This window comes from Sus scrofa, chromosome 15 (genome assembly GCF_054392235.1).
Source record: "Sus scrofa isolate SSC_HxYL_T2T_F1_AM1 chromosome 15, Sscrofa_HxYL_maternal_Yorkshire_Landrace_v2.0, whole genome shotgun sequence".
Classification (NCBI taxonomy): domain Eukaryota; kingdom Metazoa; phylum Chordata; class Mammalia; order Artiodactyla; family Suidae; genus Sus; species Sus scrofa.
The window spans coordinates 62,368,694-62,387,658 of record NC_139397.1 but is presented as its reverse complement, the minus strand read 5'-3'; the positions used below and the strand labels follow the sequence as shown (position 1 = coordinate 62,387,658).

General features: G+C 37.9%; 1 protein-coding gene across 9 annotated transcripts in view; it reads right to left on the bottom strand.

Annotated features, from left to right (window-relative positions):
* The window catches only part of NSD3 (nuclear receptor binding SET domain protein 3), a 109,984-nt gene that overhangs the window by 15,976 nt on the left and 75,043 nt on the right, over positions 1 to 18,965 (bottom strand). For 4 of the 9 annotated variants that reach the window (XM_021075909.2, XM_021075907.2, XM_021075910.2 and 1 more), the window contains 6 exons: positions 14,620 to 14,817; positions 14,021 to 14,194; positions 9,292 to 9,438; positions 5,491 to 5,674; positions 1,651 to 1,853; positions 845 to 957 (listed from right to left, as the gene is read on the bottom strand). In XM_021075909.2, coding sequence (XP_020931568.1) covers positions 845 to 957; positions 1,651 to 1,853; positions 5,491 to 5,674; positions 9,292 to 9,438; positions 14,021 to 14,194; positions 14,620 to 14,817 — 1,019 coding nt within the window. The remainder of the gene's footprint in view (positions 1 to 844; positions 958 to 1,650; positions 1,854 to 5,490; positions 5,675 to 9,291; positions 9,439 to 14,020; positions 14,195 to 14,619; positions 14,818 to 18,965) is intronic. The other 5 variants (XM_021075911.2, XM_021075913.2, XM_085000041.1 and 2 more) reach the window with 2 other exon arrangements.

Below are 18,965 nucleotides of genomic sequence, written 5' to 3'. Positions count from 1 at the left end.
CTGGACAACAGGATCACAAATGGGAGGGAAAAACATCAACAGGGACAAGAAACACTGGTACCCTCTTGGCTTTGCTGCTGCCTGGGGGTGTGACCCCGAGGAAGGCTTTTTTTCTCAGTCATAGTTTCCCCCAAGTAAAACAAGAATAGTAACTGCCTCTCCTCAGTCAACAAACATAGCAAAACATGATGTGAGTTCTTACTTATTTATCCTGTGCATTTCTCCTTGATGAAAACTGATCAAGTTGATGAAAATTTCCTAACTGAAAAACAATTGTGGGCTCTTCTGGAAGAAAGGGGGCTAACTCCCTATAGTCTCATTTGGTTACAGGACAAGCTGATGGAGCAAGAACAGCATTTCACGTCACATGTGATGCTCCTTGGTCTGCGGGGCTCATCAGAGACCTCACAGGGCAGCAGCCACAGCTCTGACTGACACTCCAACAGAAGCTCTGTTTGTTCTACTGAAGACCAGGGAGAAATTAGCAAAAAAAAAATTTTTTTTTTCTTTTTAAGGCTGCACCTATGGCATATGGAAGTTCCCAGGCTAGGGGTCTAATAGGAGCTACAGCTGCTGGCCTACACCAAAGCCACTAAAACACCAGATCAGAGCTGCATCTGCAAACTACACTGCAGCTCATGGCAACGACAGATACTTAAGCCAGTGAGCAAGGCCAGGGATCCAACCTGCATCCTCATGGATACTAGTTGGGTTCTGAACCCACTGAGCCACAATGAGAACTCTCAGCAAAAGTTTTTAGGGGTCAGCAAGGGCCTTCGAGATACTGAGCAATGCATTTCACCTTGTTTATCATATTCTAAGGTTTTTATGGGTAAAGACTCACTTTGATGTGTTTGTAAGGAGGGGGTTTTCTTGAGTTTTTTTCAGTCTCAAGTGCTTCTTTACTTTCTCTTTGTGCTTTCAATTCCTGGAAACGTTTTGCAGCTTCTTCCAGTGCTAGCAACAAGGACAGACAAAATACATAAATACCAACAAACAAAAAACATTGTTAGAGTAGTTTTATGCTGCCTTCCCAATACGCTGAATCTGGCCTGAGGTTTTCTTTTTAAACTTATATACTGAAAATAATAAGCATTTACCACCAGGATAGGGTGAGAGTGACACAGGATATAACTCATTTATGGCTGAACACAATGCTCTGTGCAAGCTGCCTCCTAGAGAGGAGGGCCCACTTCAGTGATCAGAACTTCGGCACAAACGGGAGGGCAGCTTTCTACCTTGTACCTGATTTAAATTCATGCCACTCTTACCCAGAAAGCTAAACTTCTGTCAATTTGTTGCAAAAACAGCTGTAAGACTCTTCATGGGAAGTGTCTGCTGTTCTTCCGTGGCAAAGGTGCTTCACTTGATTACGGAGACCATGTGTTCCCAGGAGTCTCCGTGTTTGCAGAAAGATCCCTGAAGAAACTCCTTTCGCATACACAGAACAGTCTACTCTACGTAGTGTACTTTTCCAGTGACTGGACTGGGATGTGGTCCTACCAGGTCTGGAAGCTTACAGACGCCGGATCAGAACAGCTGGTGAAAATTCTCTACTACTAGACCCATGGCCCATGCACACTAGGCGGGGTTAAGAGAGCCAGGCTGGAGCGGCAGCTCTGGGCCACTGTAAACATCATCCAACGTTACCTTTTTTGAAGGTCTTGTTAATACTAGTCTGTCCCTCAGCAAAGCTTTTGTCTCCTTCGACGTAAGGGAATACTCGTCCCTGATGCACCCAGTAGTAGTCGTGAGACCCAAAGAAGAACACTGGGAAGTCCCCCAGGTCGTGCTTGAGGCCCTGGATGTTGAGCGGCACAGAACGGGGGTTGCAGATCTCTGCCGGCCACCACCTGCAAGCAGGAGCGGGGAGAATCGCACCACGCTTTACACAGCTGGCGGGAGTGGGAAAAGCTTTTGTACTCTGCAATTTTCATTCAGAATCCAAGGACACAAAACACCTTGCTTATCTTTAATCATGTCCAAACTGTACATCATCTAACAACGTATGGATGAATGATTTAATGAATGAAATGGTGAACACAGACCAAACAAACCAGGCCTCCATCTAGTTTCTTCCTTAATATATTCTTCCTTTATATTTATAAAAGAATGTATATCATGAAAAAATAGGTTATAAAGAATAATAAGGTAATAATGAACCCACTTTACAACTTCAGAATTAGAATTTACCAATAATACTTGGTCCTAGAAAAGGCATGCTTTTCTCTAAATGTGACAATCTTAATACAAAGATTATTTTTCAAGGTGTAAAAGCTTATTCCTACTTGTCATGGGAATCGTTTGAGAATAAAGTGGTATTACATTTAAGAACGGCCACTCCCATTCAAATGGGCACTTACTGACTCTAATCGACCTGAATAAATACTTTTTGGTCAAATGTACTAAGGCTTATACCAGTGTGTATTTCAGAATCCAATTCATCTTAGATTATAATAAATGTGTGATTAAGGACAGGACTGAAAACATAGCTGCTTTATGCTATAATGGCTGGATCCATAGCACCCAGTGAACCACCTGTGAGACACACTGGGCAGGCTCCCACAATTGGGCAAGCTGGGAACTGAAGGGTGAAGGGATCTGGTGTTGCTGTGGCTATGGTGTAGGCAAGCGGCTACAGCTCCAATTTGACTCCTAGCCTGGGAACCTCCATATGCTGCGGCTGCAGCCCTAAAAAGACAAAAAGAAAGAAAGAGAGAAAAAATTGTTAAAACAAAGCAGCTCTATTTTGTGTAATCAACATCTGGTTCCCCTCCAAGTAGTCTGGGCAGTGGTTATTATTTCTGGATGCACATGTGGGGTCAGTGAGAAAGAGGTGCTTCCTGCCACCTTGTCCCAGGCCCTCGTCCCTCGAGGAAGTTTTATGTTGGAATAACAGGTAATTGAAAAGGAACAGTTTCATGGCGCCCAGTGAGGCCTGATTGGGAAAAAATACCTTGAGAGTTAGTTCATGGATCAAAGTCTTTGCAAAACTAACAAGAAGAATCTGAGCTGCATATAAAATCTCACTGGACTGTGAACAGGAGCACTGCTTTGGGCTTCTTTAAAAAGTAATATGATTAAAATTTAAGTATTAAAATTAAGTCAAACATATTTTCATATTCAAGTTTTTTAAAAAGGAAATATGTAATGTACAGCATCGTGACTATAGTTAACCTGCAGCTGCAGCTCTGATTCAACCCCTGGCCTGGGAACTTCCTAATGCCACAGGTGCAGGCTTAATAAGAAAAAACTTTTTTAAAAAATAAAGACTTCTTACACTGTTTTAGATATTTCTTATCCAGGAATGTTTGATCTATTGGTTATCAACCTACACCCCTCCCCTCCTGGAAAGATAAAGATATATACCTATGAACTTCCATATGCCTCAGGAGTAGCCATAAAAGAAAAAAAAAAAAGAGAGATTAAAAAAAAATTCTGTATCTACAATTTTTTAAAGTTGTATGAACACATGGAAAGATGATGTATACAGTATTAAACATGCTTCCTAAAAATAAATTCAACTGTGTATCGTGGTATCTTCCCATATTACTATAGGAACCAGCATTACCCTTCCACTGGCTTCAAGGTTCTTCAATATGGATATACTGTCATTTATCTGACAAATCCCCTCCTGACTGAACATTTGGATTATTCAAATGTTTGCAATTAGAAATAATACTGCAATGAATACCCTATAAATACATTTTTGCCCATTTGTCCATTTTTTTCTCTTAAATAAAATTCCCCGAAGGGGAAGTGCTAGGTTAAAGGGCCGCATGGTTAGTTTTGATATGTGACGTCCTATACAGGGAGCACCCTTCTCCCCATGCCCTCAACTGCAAAATCATTAGCTTAAATCTCTGCCAGTCTGTTAAGTGAACAAAAAAACCCAACAACTTTGTTTCTTTTTTTGATCTTTTAAGGGTTGCTCCTGAGGCATATAGAAGTTCCCAGACTAGGAGCAGAATTAGAGCTGTAGCTGCTGGCCTACACCACAGCCACAGCAACGAGGGATCTGAGCTGAGTTTGCGACCTACACCACAGCTCACCGCAATGCCAGATCCCTGACCCACTGAGCAAGGCCAGGGATCAAATCCAAGTCCTCGTGGATACTAGTTGGGTTCATTACCACTGAGCCATGACAGGAGCTCTCCCACTTTGTTTCTAATGTACATTGATTTTTAGTGAAGCTGAGCATTTTTTTATGTTTTTATTTTCTATTTGCTTATTCTTTTGAAAACTGGCTCTTTCTCCTTTTTCTAGGTAAGGTATTTGTCTTTTCTTACGAAGAGAAGAACAAATACTTCCCCTCGTTTGATATTTGCCATTTAAAACTTTATCTTTTGCCACAAAGTATAAAAGTATTTATGTATTCAAACTGTCAACTTTCTAAAAGAACTTGGAGGAATCCTGTCATATGTTTAAAAAAATTAGTTGGGGAGGGCTTCTCAATGCTCCTTATCTTACCTAAAAATGAAGTTTTTAAAGTTAAATAGGTGAGCAAGTAGTGTTTTTGTATTTATTTATTTATTTTATTTAGTCTTTTTAGGGCCACACCTGCGGCATAGGGATGTTCCTAGGCTAGGAGTTCAATCGGAGCTGCAGCTGCTGGCCTACACCACGCCTCACGGCAACTCCGGATCCTTAACCCAGTGAGCAAGGCCAGGGATCGAACCCAGGTCCTCATGAATGCTAGTCGGGTTCATTAACTGCTGAGCCATGTCGGGAACTCCAGTAGTGTTTTTAAAGCAGAGAAAACATAGCCCTTTTTTAAAAAAAATTATAGTATGTTCAAAATTCTAGAAACATAGATTCTTACTGAAAAGCAGAACTCCACTGTGTTCTCCTGAAAAGTATCTATTTTCTTGTAAAATGGTAAACATATGCCTCAAAATGTAGAATGTAGAGTTTTAAAAATATCTCACTATTCCTGTTCAGTGAAGGCCTGTTTGGAAACAGGCTTCTTAAAAGGAGAAAAGAGTTATTAAAATATTGGCAATCACACATATTTCTTACTTCATTCCCTTAATAACTAAAAGCCCCTAGTGAAATAATCTCTCTTTAAACTCTAAAAAAGCTCTCTTTGCACAATTTAGTGTCTGGCTAGAACTAAAATGGATCAGATTTAGGGGAAAAAAGCTATTTTGGCCAGGATATAAACTCTTAATTTTATTGGAAATAGGAAATTAATATATATCTAATTAGAATGCAAAAAAATTTTCCCATTATCTTCATGAAACCTTTTATTACAAAATCTATTAATATAAAATAATTTTCAGAACTTAAAAACAAAAGTCAACCAAGCAATCCAAAAAAAACATCCAACAACCACTAACTTTCCCAGTCTTCTAAAAAGCCAGACTCAGAGTATGTTTCTTTTCTCTCCCTCAGGAGGCAGTAGCCCTGTGCTGGTCTCCCTAGCTCCTGGCTGCTCTGTGTACAGTTTAGGAACGACATCTGCACAGACTTTGTCCTTGGAAAACTTGCCTGTAATTCCCCAATTTGACCCAGACAATCTGCTTGTAATGCAGTTTCTTGCCAGCTTTACAGTCATTGCAGTTCCAGCAGCCTTCTGGCATCTCTATGCTCAGGCACTCCGGGTGGAAGGAAGCGGGACATGACTCACAGCAGAGCAGTCTTCCACCTTGAAACAAATAAACAGTCTTAATAACTGAGAAGAGAGGAAAGAGAAAAAGAGAGAGTTATCTTTTAAGTGCATTCAATTTGAATCAAATTGAGGAAAATTAATAGAGGGGTTGAGTCATATTAGCTATGGATTAAAAGAGAAAGCAATGAACACACTTAGCTACTTCAGCCCTTTCCAGGGCCTCCGTGGTCACAAACTCAAAGTTTTTGAGTACTTTGAAAAACATTACTCTTTACTCCTCTAAAATGTAGGCTATTGAGGTATCAGTGTAGTAGGCAGCTAAAACTCTTAAAATATAACAAAATAGTTGCATAAAATCTTTAGAGGGAGGAGATTTGAGAAGAGATTTTCAGAGAAATATACAGCAACTTTCTTTTCTCCTTGAGAGCTAAGAAAGCAGCAATGGTCATCTCTGTATTTTAATCCAGCGGCACAGTTGACTCAATCCCTTTATAACAACATTAGCAAGAATGAAAGTAGTCAATAGGTAAAGTCAATAGGGAAGACCAGTATGCTTGTCTTCCCAAGTAAGAATATAAACAAGCAAAAGGATCTTGAATTGGTGATTATATTATCATTACCTTTTCAGTGAAGACAAAGAAAGTCAAACAGGCTATACAGCAGTGGTTTGCAACTTTTTCATCACCAAAGATCCCCTTTCCCTTTCTCACGAATCCATTTGTTTTCAAGTATTTTATCAGCCACCCCCCAACCAAAAAATGAAAGCCAAACCCCTGCATTGTAAAGTAACAATTTCTCCTGTTTTTTGTTTTCTTTTTCTTTTTGCCACACTTGCAGCAGGCAGAAGTTCCCAGGCCAAGGACTGAATCTGAGCCACACTAGTGACAACACTGGATTCTTAACCACTGGGCCACAAGGGAACTCCTCTGCCATTTTAATTAACCAAAGAAATATACACAGCCAATCAGAACTTCTGATCCCACTAAGAAAACTAGTATTATCACATAAAATTATCATAGCCAAATATTAAGAAACTTATAAAACTGTATTTTGTGTAAATGAGTGATTCGGTTAGACTTTCTGAATATTAAACATATTTCAAAATTGTTTATAAAATTTTCTGACTTCATATTCAGAACCACTGCTTTATAGCATAAAATTAAGTAAATATCAGTGCAGAATGGAGTACCACATACAAGGAGATCCCTTCAAGTTCCCTAGCAAAATCCTCTCCTTTGAAATGCACAAATGACTTCTGGATTAAGACCAAAACAGGTGCAGCAAACAAAGCATTATTTTTAAATGCAAAGAAATTAAAGATATTGGGGGAGATTAAAGTATTTCAACAAGTGACAGAGAAGAATGTTAACCACTGAAGATGACAATAGAGACATTTACTGGGAAAAAAAAAATTCATCTTTCCATTGGAAAACCAGGTCTTTAACCCATGAGTGTACTGAGATTTAAACTCTCATCACGAAAAGGTTAAGAGCCCTCTGTACAACTTTATCAAATCACATGCTCCAACCTTTTGTGGGTTTGCTATCAATTTTCTAGAGAATCTTGCCTTCCTGTAAGACCTTAAAACTTCTGATTAACATAAAAACAAAAAGAAAATCCATATACAATCAGTGATGAATTAAATTACTATATTTCCTCTGCTTAAAAGCTTTTACTTCAATCATTGAGATTTTCCCCTTTGTCTGCAGATCTCGGTATGGATTAACTGTTCCAATTCTCCAACCTAGTGAGATTAGCTGCCTGAGTGCTCTTAGCCTAGGTAGGGAATTCTCCTGTTAAGTTTAAAGCAAAATGAGATAATTCTTTTTCTCCATCAGAAAGAAATGACCAATAGGGAGAGCAGTCTTTGCAAATAGCTTTAGAGAACATGTGATTTTTAGCATTGATGTGGAAAAGTCAGGCTGGCTGTTTTTTAACATTATGGGATAGTCCTGAATTTTACATCTTATTTCAGAGGAAATACAGACCCTGAATCATCAGTGAAAATCATCACGATTTTTGGACAAAAATACACAAGGGAAATAGAAAAATAAAAATATGAACAATCCACCTTGGTGCTATGCAAGAAAACTGCTTTAGGATTGTGAGAAGAAAGATATGGTTCAAGCTAAGCAAACAGAGGGCTCAAAATAATTTCAATTCATGTCAAGGTCAATACAGAGTACTGAAAACAAAAAAAACAACAGTTGAATTAGTCTAATTTTATAAAGGGGCCAGCAGGAAAAGAAGGCATTTCCTAAAATGCCTCAGGTAGTCTATTTGACCGCATCATGGACTTAGACCCATGCCCATTTTGTTTTGGAAACAGGTGGTATCACCAGTCAAATGGCATATAAGTGACCTCAATGGAAAACAACAAAAAAAGCCAACAGTTTCTCCAGCCTCCTTCTCCATATACTGATTCTAACCAACCTGCTCATACTTTTAGTCATGGGTTGCCACTTCGGATGTCTGACAAACAGCAAACGTTCATCAGCAGCAGGCAAAGAATGTGGGTGGGGTGGGGTGGGGGGAGCCCATTTAAAATATACCTAGTAGGTTAGGTATGGATTCAATTTTCTTTAAAGTTTCTGAGCCTGGCCCCAAATCATAATGAAATGTATACAGGAAAAGGCATTTACCTTCCAGGTTATTTATTTTACCCGCTGGGATAACAACTTCTCAAATAATGTATTATTGTTAAACCACTTTTTTCCTCCTTTATTACATGTAGGCTATGTAAAGCAAAACACAAGATTAAGATTTTTTTCCCCATAGATTAACCAGGAGAATATAAATATACATTTAGCTCTCTGTGGATAAATTATCCATAAGCAATTCTTCGATTCAGCTGGGCTACCTTTCTATTTCTTTTTTTTCTTTTTAGGGCCACACCTGCAGCATATAGGAGTTCTCAGGCTAGAGACTGAACTGGAGCTGCAGCTACCAGTCTATATCACAGCCACAGCAACACCGGATCTGAGACGCATCTACAACCTATGCTGCAGCTTGCAGCAACAATGGATCCTTAACCCACTGATCCAGGCCAGGGATTGAACCCGCATGCCTCATGGATACTAGTCAGGTTCTTAACCCACTGAGCCACAATGGAAACCCCTGGGCTGCCTTTCCAATATCGAATGTTCAGGGCGCTCTCCCTAGCTGCCCACCCATGTCTCCTAAGAGGACAATCTTAAAAACATTTAAGAAACAAAATGATAAGAATGTATTCCAAAATCAAAATTTTAAGTGTCACTATCTTAGTTTCCCTTTATTTAAAAACCTATGTTGTTATTCAGTTGAAAGCTAGTAACAAACTACATCATTTCTATTCTAACATGAATGGTAGTTCTACATGAGGTGAAAGAGAGCTTAGAATATTCTTCTACATTAAGCAAAACCCTAGTCTTTCAATTTTAATAATCTATAGATAGATATATATATGGAATGTGTGAAAATTTATTCAAAAAGAAAAGTAAAAATTTGTAATAATGGAATTATTTTAAGCCCTTTTTAATAATTTTGCAGCCATATAAAGACAGTCACAACCACCAAGGTAGAATTTACCAAAAGCAACAGATGGTGCTTGACAGGCATACATTTCCCCCCTTCATTTAAAGAGAAAAAAAAAATAGGAAATGCAAAAATAAAAGTAAGAGATAAACTATTTTTATTATTACCTTTCTCACATTTCTTTTTGGAAGCTGACGAAGAAGGAATCATAGGTAATTTCATCAACTCTGCACGGTTTGATTCATTCAGTAGGTAGTGGGACTTATAGGCATAGGAACTGAACATGGGGTCTGAATGGTCCTGAACTATCAGCCCTATACGAGACAAACAGAAAGAAGTGAGCTGCAATGAAACTACCCATGATTCCAGGAGGAAAAATAAACACCTATTATGTAGCTGTGCTTTAAGTGGGGCGGGGGGAAGAATATGAAGAACAAGAAAGATCTGACAGAAGAGGCTTTCTACAGTTATTAAAGGGGGTTTTAGCTACTCACTGCCTTATCCCTACACAGAAACCTATATGCCCAGAAGAAAACTCCAAATGAATTTGAAGATGTAAACTGAATTTGACGTCATTCTGAAAACCCCCTCCGCAAACCAAAGCTACATTCCTTAATGTTTACAAGTTCTGTGAAGACAAACTAAAGAACAAAATGAGATATGACTTACTTGCTAGAAATAGGAACTATCTCCATAACACAGTTAAAGATCCACATTGATCTATCTATCAAGCAGCCCTGAAAGGCAGAACTGGGCCTCTTCTCTTCTCTGCTCAGATCTTTGGATACACCCTAGCTCCAGCTTTCTCAGCCAGAGAGTGAAGATTTTCTCTCTCAATGTGATACATGATTTTAAAGAAGCCGTAAGCTGTTGAACTTTACTGAGGTAATAGAAACCATTTAAAATTCTGACCTGCCATGTTAATAATAACCAACTTAAGTGCTTATCAACTTAGGGTTTATAAAAACATATAAATTCAATCTACCAATACAAATATCCAATTTGGAGGAAAAAAGGATCTGCTCTAAACCTCTGTGACCCCCCTCCCTGCTCCTGCCTCTAGTTAAGCTCATCTTAACTGCTTAGCTGCGGCTACTCCTAAACCCAGGACCTGTGAGACCAGGAAACTTTATCTGGTTACTGGTCAGTTTATAATGAGCGAAGAATTTACAAAACAGATCATGACTGCAGTTCACAGAGATTATTCTGAAAAGAGGGAAGACTTTTGTTTTTAAAGGGGTGACCACTTACTCATTTTCTGTGGATATTATCTTCATTTGGTACTTTCCTACACTGAGACTCAGGAAATATCTCTGACATGAATGGAACTTGAAATTGCTAATTGGTAATATGTAAGAATCTTCGAATAAAGGTTATATAATGTTGAATAAATTGCAAAAATTTAATAGAGAAAACTGCTGCAGTGGCTTTGAAATAAGAAAGAATGATTAGAATGTTAAGGAACTTTCAGCGTTCCTGTTGTGGCTCAGCAGTTAAGGAATCTGACTAGCAATCATAAGGACGCAGGGTCGATCCCTGGCCTCAATCAGTGGGTTAAGGATCTGGCGTTGCCGTGAGCTATGGAGTAGGTTGCAGACGAGGCTCAGATCCCGTGTTATGGTGACTGTGTCATAGGCCTGCAGCTATAGCTCCCATTCAACCCCTAGTCCAGGAACCTCCATATGCCACAGGTGCAACCCTAAAAAAGAAAAAAAAAAAAAAAAAAAAAGAATGTTAAGGAACTTTTATCTTATCCCACCCTCTAGATGAAAGGAAATTCTAGAGAATATACACTACTCTGAAATAAAGCTGAAACACATCCTATGGATCCATGGGGGGAGGGGAGAAGGAATGTTCCTCTAAACCCTTAAGTATTTCTAAAAATATTTCTAGATATTTCAGTCCTTAAGAATTTGCTTAATGATTTTAAATAACCAATAACTAAGAAGTAAAAGAAAAATCCTCTGTGCAGAGGGAGAAACTGGTATGAGGCAAGAAACAAAGGCAAAACAAGCTGTTTTCTAATACCAAAACATAAACAAAGTATCTCTTTTAATGTGTGGATTTATTACAATTTTATCTCTTTTAAAAAGGAGACCTCTATAAATACTGCTAAAAAGAACACATATCATTTACTTCTGGAGAACTTTTAAGCCCTTCTAAAAATCCCAACATCTGACCTATTTAGAATAAGTTTCTGTAAAGTACTAGAAAGGAAACTGAAAGGTTTCTGTTAACTGCACAAAGTTGCACAGTTAAAATATCTGGGAATTAATCTTGCTTAGAGAAAGCATTTAAATATAGCAAATCTTTCAGAATAACTGCCAAATTGATAAGCTGCAAATACGGCCTGTTGTTAAAACATGGGTTTTCCCTCATTTGCTTTTACTAGAGGCATATTAGTTAAACTTAACAAAACAGCTAGAGTTTCTTTAAAACTAGGTTCCTTGACAATAGATCATTTTCTACCTATCTTAAATTGAAAATACCTGTTTTTGTTTGTTTGTTTGTTTGTTTTTTCCATGCACCCAGGGCATGTGGAAGTTCCCATGCCAGGGATCAAACCCAGGCTTCAGCAGCACCCCAAGTCACTGCAGTGACAATGCCAGATCTTCAACCTGTTGTGCCAACAGGGAATTCCAGACACACCTGCTTTAAAGGTTGCCCAATTACTGAATGAAGTAAAGCAAAAGAAAATACTGGTTTATATACTTACTGATGATACTTGATTTGGAATGTATTCCAAAGTAGCCAACATGATAATTTTAAACTTGGTATTTAAAATGTTGGTTCAGTTATACAGACACACACACACACTCACCTAACGCCCTGAGTAAAAGTGCCTAGAATGGTAAAATATTTACAAAGCAACATGGACTTTGCTATCTCTGACACCTGTCTATTTAAAGGGCTCTAAAGCTAGTCATTCAGTACTATTATTTTCTTAGGGATGGGCAGATGGAAAAGACCTATGCTGACTTTTTCTTTCACTAACACGATGTGGCATGAAACACTTCAGGCCTCCTCCCTGTCTCATCCAGGACACAACTGTCATCACTGCTCTTCACAACGCTGCCCTCTACTGGCAGACTGTCCTGCACGCTTGCAAAACTCTGGCAAACTCAAAACAGTGTATATAATGGGCCCAGCTGGGGGCTACAAAAAGGACCAACACTTAATCTTTTTTTCCCCCATCTTCTCTGGTTATTTTTTTCGTTTTCTTTTATGGCCACATCTGTGGCATATGAAGTTCCTAGGCAAGAGGTCAAATCAGCTAGCCACAACCACGGCAACACCAGATCTGAACTGCATCTGCAACCTATGTCACAGCTTGCCGCAACGCCAGATCCTTAACTCACTGAGCAAGGTCAGGGATTGAACCCAAATCTTCATGGACACTATGTCAGTCAGGTTTTTAACCTGCTGAGCCCACAACGGGAACTGCTGGTTATTTTATTTTTTTTTAAAGAGAGTTACAAAAGTAAAACAACTCAAGGTCTATTACACTACTTAAATTTTTTTGTTTTGCTTTTTAGGGCTGCACCTGCAGCATATGGAAATTTCCAGGCTAGAGGTAGAATCAGAGCTGAAGCTGCAGCTGCAATGCCACAACAATAGCAACTCGGGATCTCAGTCATGTCTGCGACCTACACCACAGCTCACAGCAACGCCAGATCCTTAACCCACTAAGCAAGACTAGGGATTGAACCCATGTCCTCATGGATACTAGTCAGTTTATTTCCACTGAGCCACAATGGGAACTCCTATACTACTTAAATTCTATTGAAAATACTTTACAGTACTTTCACAAAATTAAAAAAACTGCCTTTTAAAGCAAAACCAAAACAAAACCAAAATTTTATATTCAGTATGGTCTAAATATAATCTAACAGGCCTGATATGCCATAGAGTCCTTTCAAATATTTCATTTACTAAGAGTTTAGAAAACTACGTACTTGCAGTTAAAACAAAAACCTGCATTTGGGGACATTAGTTGGTTTCTAAAATCTTTATTAAACACTAAAAATTATTTTTTATAATGCAGCTGAGATACTCAGTAGAGCTGGACACTCTGTATCATATTCAACTAAAGAAGTTCTACTTTACAGCAAACTCAAGTTCACTGACCCCTCAGGGACACAGTATTGTTTTTAACTGATCAGTTTCCTGGCATAATTAAATATCAACAGCTGGCAAGTAAGAAAGCATGCATCGCCAGCTCTTAACTAATGTTGCCTTGGCTGTATCCCATCAGGCTTTCCTCAATGCCAGAGTAAAACATGATAAAACACAATATAAACAGTTAAAAAATAAGTGTGCTCATTTTGTCTTCTAAGTAAAATCTCAATTAGCTGAAAACTCTGGATTAAAGAATATGATATGGGAAAAGTCTACTTCAAATGGGAAGAACTGTTTGCAGAAGAGAAGAGAGATAACCCTTGAACAGTGTTGGGGGGTTAGGGGTGCTGACCCCCCCACAGTCAGAATCCACTGTAACTTTTTCAGTCACCATCCCTCCCATCTGCAGATTCAACCAACCTTGGATTGCGTGGTACTGCGGCACGCATTGAGAACAATGCACATGTGAATGGACCTGCACAGTTCAAAGTCCTGTCATTCAAGGATCAACTGTAGTTTCATCTTTTGATGCTCCAAACAGGAACACTAAGAACCCATCTATAATTCTATATCAATTTTATTAAAAATGCAATTATTACATTAAGCTAAAGACTTTAGCTTAATTTATGGAGGAATTACTATTCTAATGGTTTGAATATCTAACGTTATAAAAGGGACTGGTTACAGGAAGTGCTAATCTATCTAAGGGATATTGCTGAAACTTGATTTTAATGGGGAAATATGCCAATGAACTCAGAAAGACATAAAGTCACTCACCTCTTGCACAAACGAAACAAAAGCCTACATTTACAGCAGAGGAAGAGTTACTGCTCCGTTTGGAATGATTACTACAGATGAGAATGCAGGAAGACACAAATATGCTGCCGGCAGCAATGCAGGCATCTCCAGAGTGATACGCTACTGGACACCTCAAACATCTCATCATGCGACCTGTTCAGAATGATCAAGAAGGAATTTATGTGATAAGGCATCAACTGATATGAGACCTTTTGGGATCCAATGTGATGCTGAGTATAGTAAAATAAAAATGTTTTTCTTTACTAGTCTGGCTCTGCTTTTCCTGTGCTGTATGGCCCCTGAAAGCAGTGCCCATCCAGAGATCACACAAAGAAAAATCGGTTTGCTGCAATGCTTGAGGGGTGGTGGTCCCCCATACAGCACTTGAATGTTCCCATGGTGTGAATTAGAACCTAGTCTCCATTTCTCTTATTATCCACTGTGGATGAGCTGTAATAGGTATAGATAAACAGAGGGAGAATGCTTGATGTTCTTTATAATAATATGTACTTACTGTTTGCTACTGAACTTAAAAACAAAAGCCAAAAACTTTGTCCTCTTCCTCAGCTCTGTTTTACCTTTACTTGCTTTGTGGATATCTTTCTCCATAGAGCAGGCAGAGCAGCAGTGCTGGGGACAGCGGAATCCTTTTGATTCAAAGATGGCAGTGGGGAATTTGCGGACACAGGCTTCATGGTAAAATTTCCCACAAGCACCAACAGAGCAACGCTTCACATCTGTGCCAGACACTTTACATGAAAAACATGGGTGCTGTCCTGGAAAATTGGTAAGGAACACAGATTAAATAAAAATCTGATTAAAGCATATTCCTTTTAAGTGGAAGCAGCTACTGACATCAAAGAGGTACCTTTCAAAGAAATTCTACTACTATGTAGAAGAGTGTAACATACAAAAAAGGCATTGACTTGTTAAATTAAAATATGACTTAATAAAACCTGCTAGAATAATTGATTTGCTTTAATAATTGATGTCGATTTGGAGATAGAGCACTAAAAACAATTTAAATCTCCACTTCTCACTTTATACTAAAATTAATTCCATAGAAAACCCAGAACAGTATTTTTTGACACCTGGGAGCTGAGCATAGCAAGGTCTTACCAACACAGGATAAATACAAGAAATTACCAAAGAAAAGACAGATTCCATCAGATAATCACAATTTCCATTTGTAAAGCAGACATACAATGAAAACTCATAATTCTAATAAAAATACAGAACATCTTATTCAAGCTGTAGAAAATCAAGGACAAAGGGAAAATATTAAAATTACCCACAGAAAAGACAATTACCTTCAAAGAAGGAAAAGAGAGATGACTGAAAGAGAAAGAGGGAAGCCAAAAAATAAGGAATGCTATCTTAAAGAGCTGAAATAAAACTGTTACCGAGCCAGAATTCTATGCCTAGTGAATGCATTCTTCAAGAAGGAAGTGAAGTCAACACACAACTGGGGAGGAGTAACAAAACCAAAAGTTGGTTCTTTGAAAAAGATTAATAAAACTGATATCCCTGGCAACAAAGACTGATTTTAAAAAAAGAAGAGACTGGGGAGTTTGGGATTAGTAGATGCTAACTATTGCACTTGGAGTGGATAAGCAATGAGATCCTGCTGTATAGCACAGGGAACTATACCTAAGTACTTATGATGGAACATGATGGAGGATAATGTGAAAAAAAATGTATATAAATGTATAACTGGGTCACAGCAGAAATTGACAGAACATTGTAAATCAACTATAATAAAATTTTTTAAAAATAATAAAAAAATCAATTTAAAGAAATGTTTAATTAAAAAAATTAAAAAGGAGAGGGAAAGCAGCAATATTAACAATATCAGAAATGAAAAATGGTATATTAGTACAAATCCTAAAAATGTTTTAAAAAATAATAAAAGAATATCACTACATTTTTGTCAATAAATTTGAAAATTCAGATGAATGAACAGATTCCTAGAGAAACAGAACTTACCAATAACTGGCACAAAAATAAATACAAAATATGATAGGCCTATAAACTATTAAAGAAACAAACTATAATTAGAAACTTCACAGCAAAGAAAAATTTAAACCCAGATGGCTCCTCTGGTCAATCTGCCAAACACTTTAAGAAAGAAATAATGCTAATTAGAAGAGAAGAGAAGAGAGAAGTTATTTTGTGGTGCAGTGGGTTAGGGATCTGGCACTGTCACTGCTGTGGTGCAGGTTTGATCTCTGGTCTGGGAACTTCCAAAAGCCACAGGCTTGGCCAAAAAAAAAAAAAAAAAAGATAAGAAGAGAATAGAAAAAAAGAAGGAACAATTAAAAAAAAAAGATGTAGAAATATAAATGCATCAAAGATGACAAAGGATCATGTTTTGTTATATAAAGAGTTCATATATGATGTTATCACTTATATGTGACATCTAAAAAATGAAACAAACCAATGAATATAACAAAATAGACTCACAGATATAGGAACAAAGTGATGGTTACTAGTGGAGAGGAGGTTGGGGAGGGGCAAGACAGGGACAGGGGATTAAAAGGTACAAAGTACTATATGTAATAAAGATACAGGGATATATTATTATATAACACAGGGAATATAAGTCAATAGTTTATCATAACGTTAAAAGTATAATCTATAAAAATACTGAATCATTATGTTGTACACCTGAAACTAATATAATGTTGTAAATCAACTCTACTTTAACCAATTAGTCAATCAATACAAAATAAAGCAGAATCATGGAGGGGAAAAAAAAAGAGTTCACATATGCAGAAAATATATGTAACATAAATAAGCAAAGACAACTTAGACTTGAATTATAAATTAATATAGAAACAACCTAACATAAAAATGGAAAAAGAGTATGAACAGGCAATTTACATAAAGCAGAAAGACAAGTAGCCAATAAACAGATGACACAATGCTCAACTTCACTGGTCATCAGATAAAACCACAAGTTAACATTTTAAGAATTCATCAAATAGGAAAAAAAGAGTTTGATAATACCAATTGTTGATGGGGGTAGGGAAACAGGCACTCACACACTGCTGGTAGGAGTTTAAGTTGGAAGGAACTGTCTTAGAAGAAGGCAACAGGGCAGCATCCATCTAAAAGAAGACATCCTACTTCTTGCTATCTGCATTAGGGAAGACTTGCACATGTAAAAGGATGTTGACTGAAGCACTGCCTGTAATTGCAAACAACTGAAAGCTGTAATAATCTGCCTTTTTAAAAATTAGGATTAGCGTTTACATTTTGTTTCCGTCTGGCATAAGGAAATTATAAGTGACTATTTATCGGCCATTTGGATATCATCTGTTGGGGAGTATTCAAGTCTTTTCCTCATTTTTTTATAATGCTATAAAAATTGTAAAGAAAAAAATACAAGAAATAGTTTCTGTTCTCCTTTTTTTCTTTTACAGAAAGTTAGATTTGGTTTTGGAAGTACCTAGCCATTACAAGTAAGTTGGCTAAATTATAAAAACCCTTTAAAATTAGTATCTACAACTGTGATGCTCAAATCTTTGTTGTTGTTTTTAATTGGCTTTGTTGTAGAAATAAAATACTGCAGTGTTAAAGTGGCTGAATTATAAAAATTCTTTAAAATTAGTACTTACAACTGTGTATGTTCAAATGTTATTTTTTTAATTATTAGCTTTGTTATGGAAATAAAACAAAGTACATCAGGTTTTTGTTGTTGTTATTGCCCTAGTGCATACATAAAATTTCAAATTATATTTTAACATGTAGGTAGATGTAAAGGCATTAGTATTGGCTTTTTTAGAATTTATTTTTTTAATTTAATTTTTATTTTATATTGGCATAGAGTTGATTTACAATGTTGTATAAGAGTATCATTTTTAAAATGACCTGAAGGGGGAGTTCCTGTTGTGGTGCAATGGAAACGAATCTGACTAGGAACCATGAGGTTGCAGGTTTGATCCCTGGCCTCACTCAGTGGGTTAAGGATCTGGCGTTGCTGTGAGCTGAGATGTAGGTCACAGATGTGGCTCGGATCTGGCGTTGCTGTGGCTGTGGCATAGGCCGGCGGCTATAGCTCCAAATGGACCCCTAGCCAGAGAACCTCCAAATGCTGTGGGTGCAGCCCTAAAAAAAAAAAGACAAAAAATTTTAAAAATTGAAAAAATAAAAAAATAAAATAAAATAAAATAACCTGTAGGAGTTCCCATCATGGCGTGGGGGAAAGGAATCCGACTAGGAACCATGAGGTTGTGGGTTTGATCCCTGGCCTGGCTCAGTGGATTAAGGACCTGCTGCTGCTGTGAGCTGTGGTGTAGGTCACAGACTTGGCTTGGATCTGCTGTTGCTGTGGCTGTGGTATAGGCCGACAGCTGTAGCTCGGATTAGACCCCTAGCCTGGGAACCTCCATATGCCACTGGTATGGCCCTAAAAAGACAACAACAACAACAACAACAACAAAAACCCTGCAGAGGAGTTCCCATCATGGCTCAGTGGTTAATGAATCCAACAGTATCCATGAGGATGTGAGTTCGATCCCTGGCTTTTCTCAAAGGATCTGGCATTGCTGTGACCTGTGGTGGAGGTCACAGACATGGCTTGGGTCCCGAGTTGCTATGGCTGTGGTGTAGGCCAGCAGCTGTAGCTCTGATTCAACCCCTAGCCCGGGAACCTCCATACGCTGCAGATGCGGCTCCTCTGCACCAAAAAAAAAAAAAAAAAAAAAAAAACCACCCATAAAATAACTGGTATAAATTTAAAAATGTAAAATTATTTTAAAGGTTAAAAGGTTTGACTTCACCTAACACATAAACTGCTGTATGTAAAAATGAAATAGGCTTTCACTTGCATAGGGATCAAAATACATCTAATATAAATGAAAACTGTCATAACTAGTGGCACTGTTACAGTAACAGAGAGCTGAGCCAGCAAGCCCTGCAA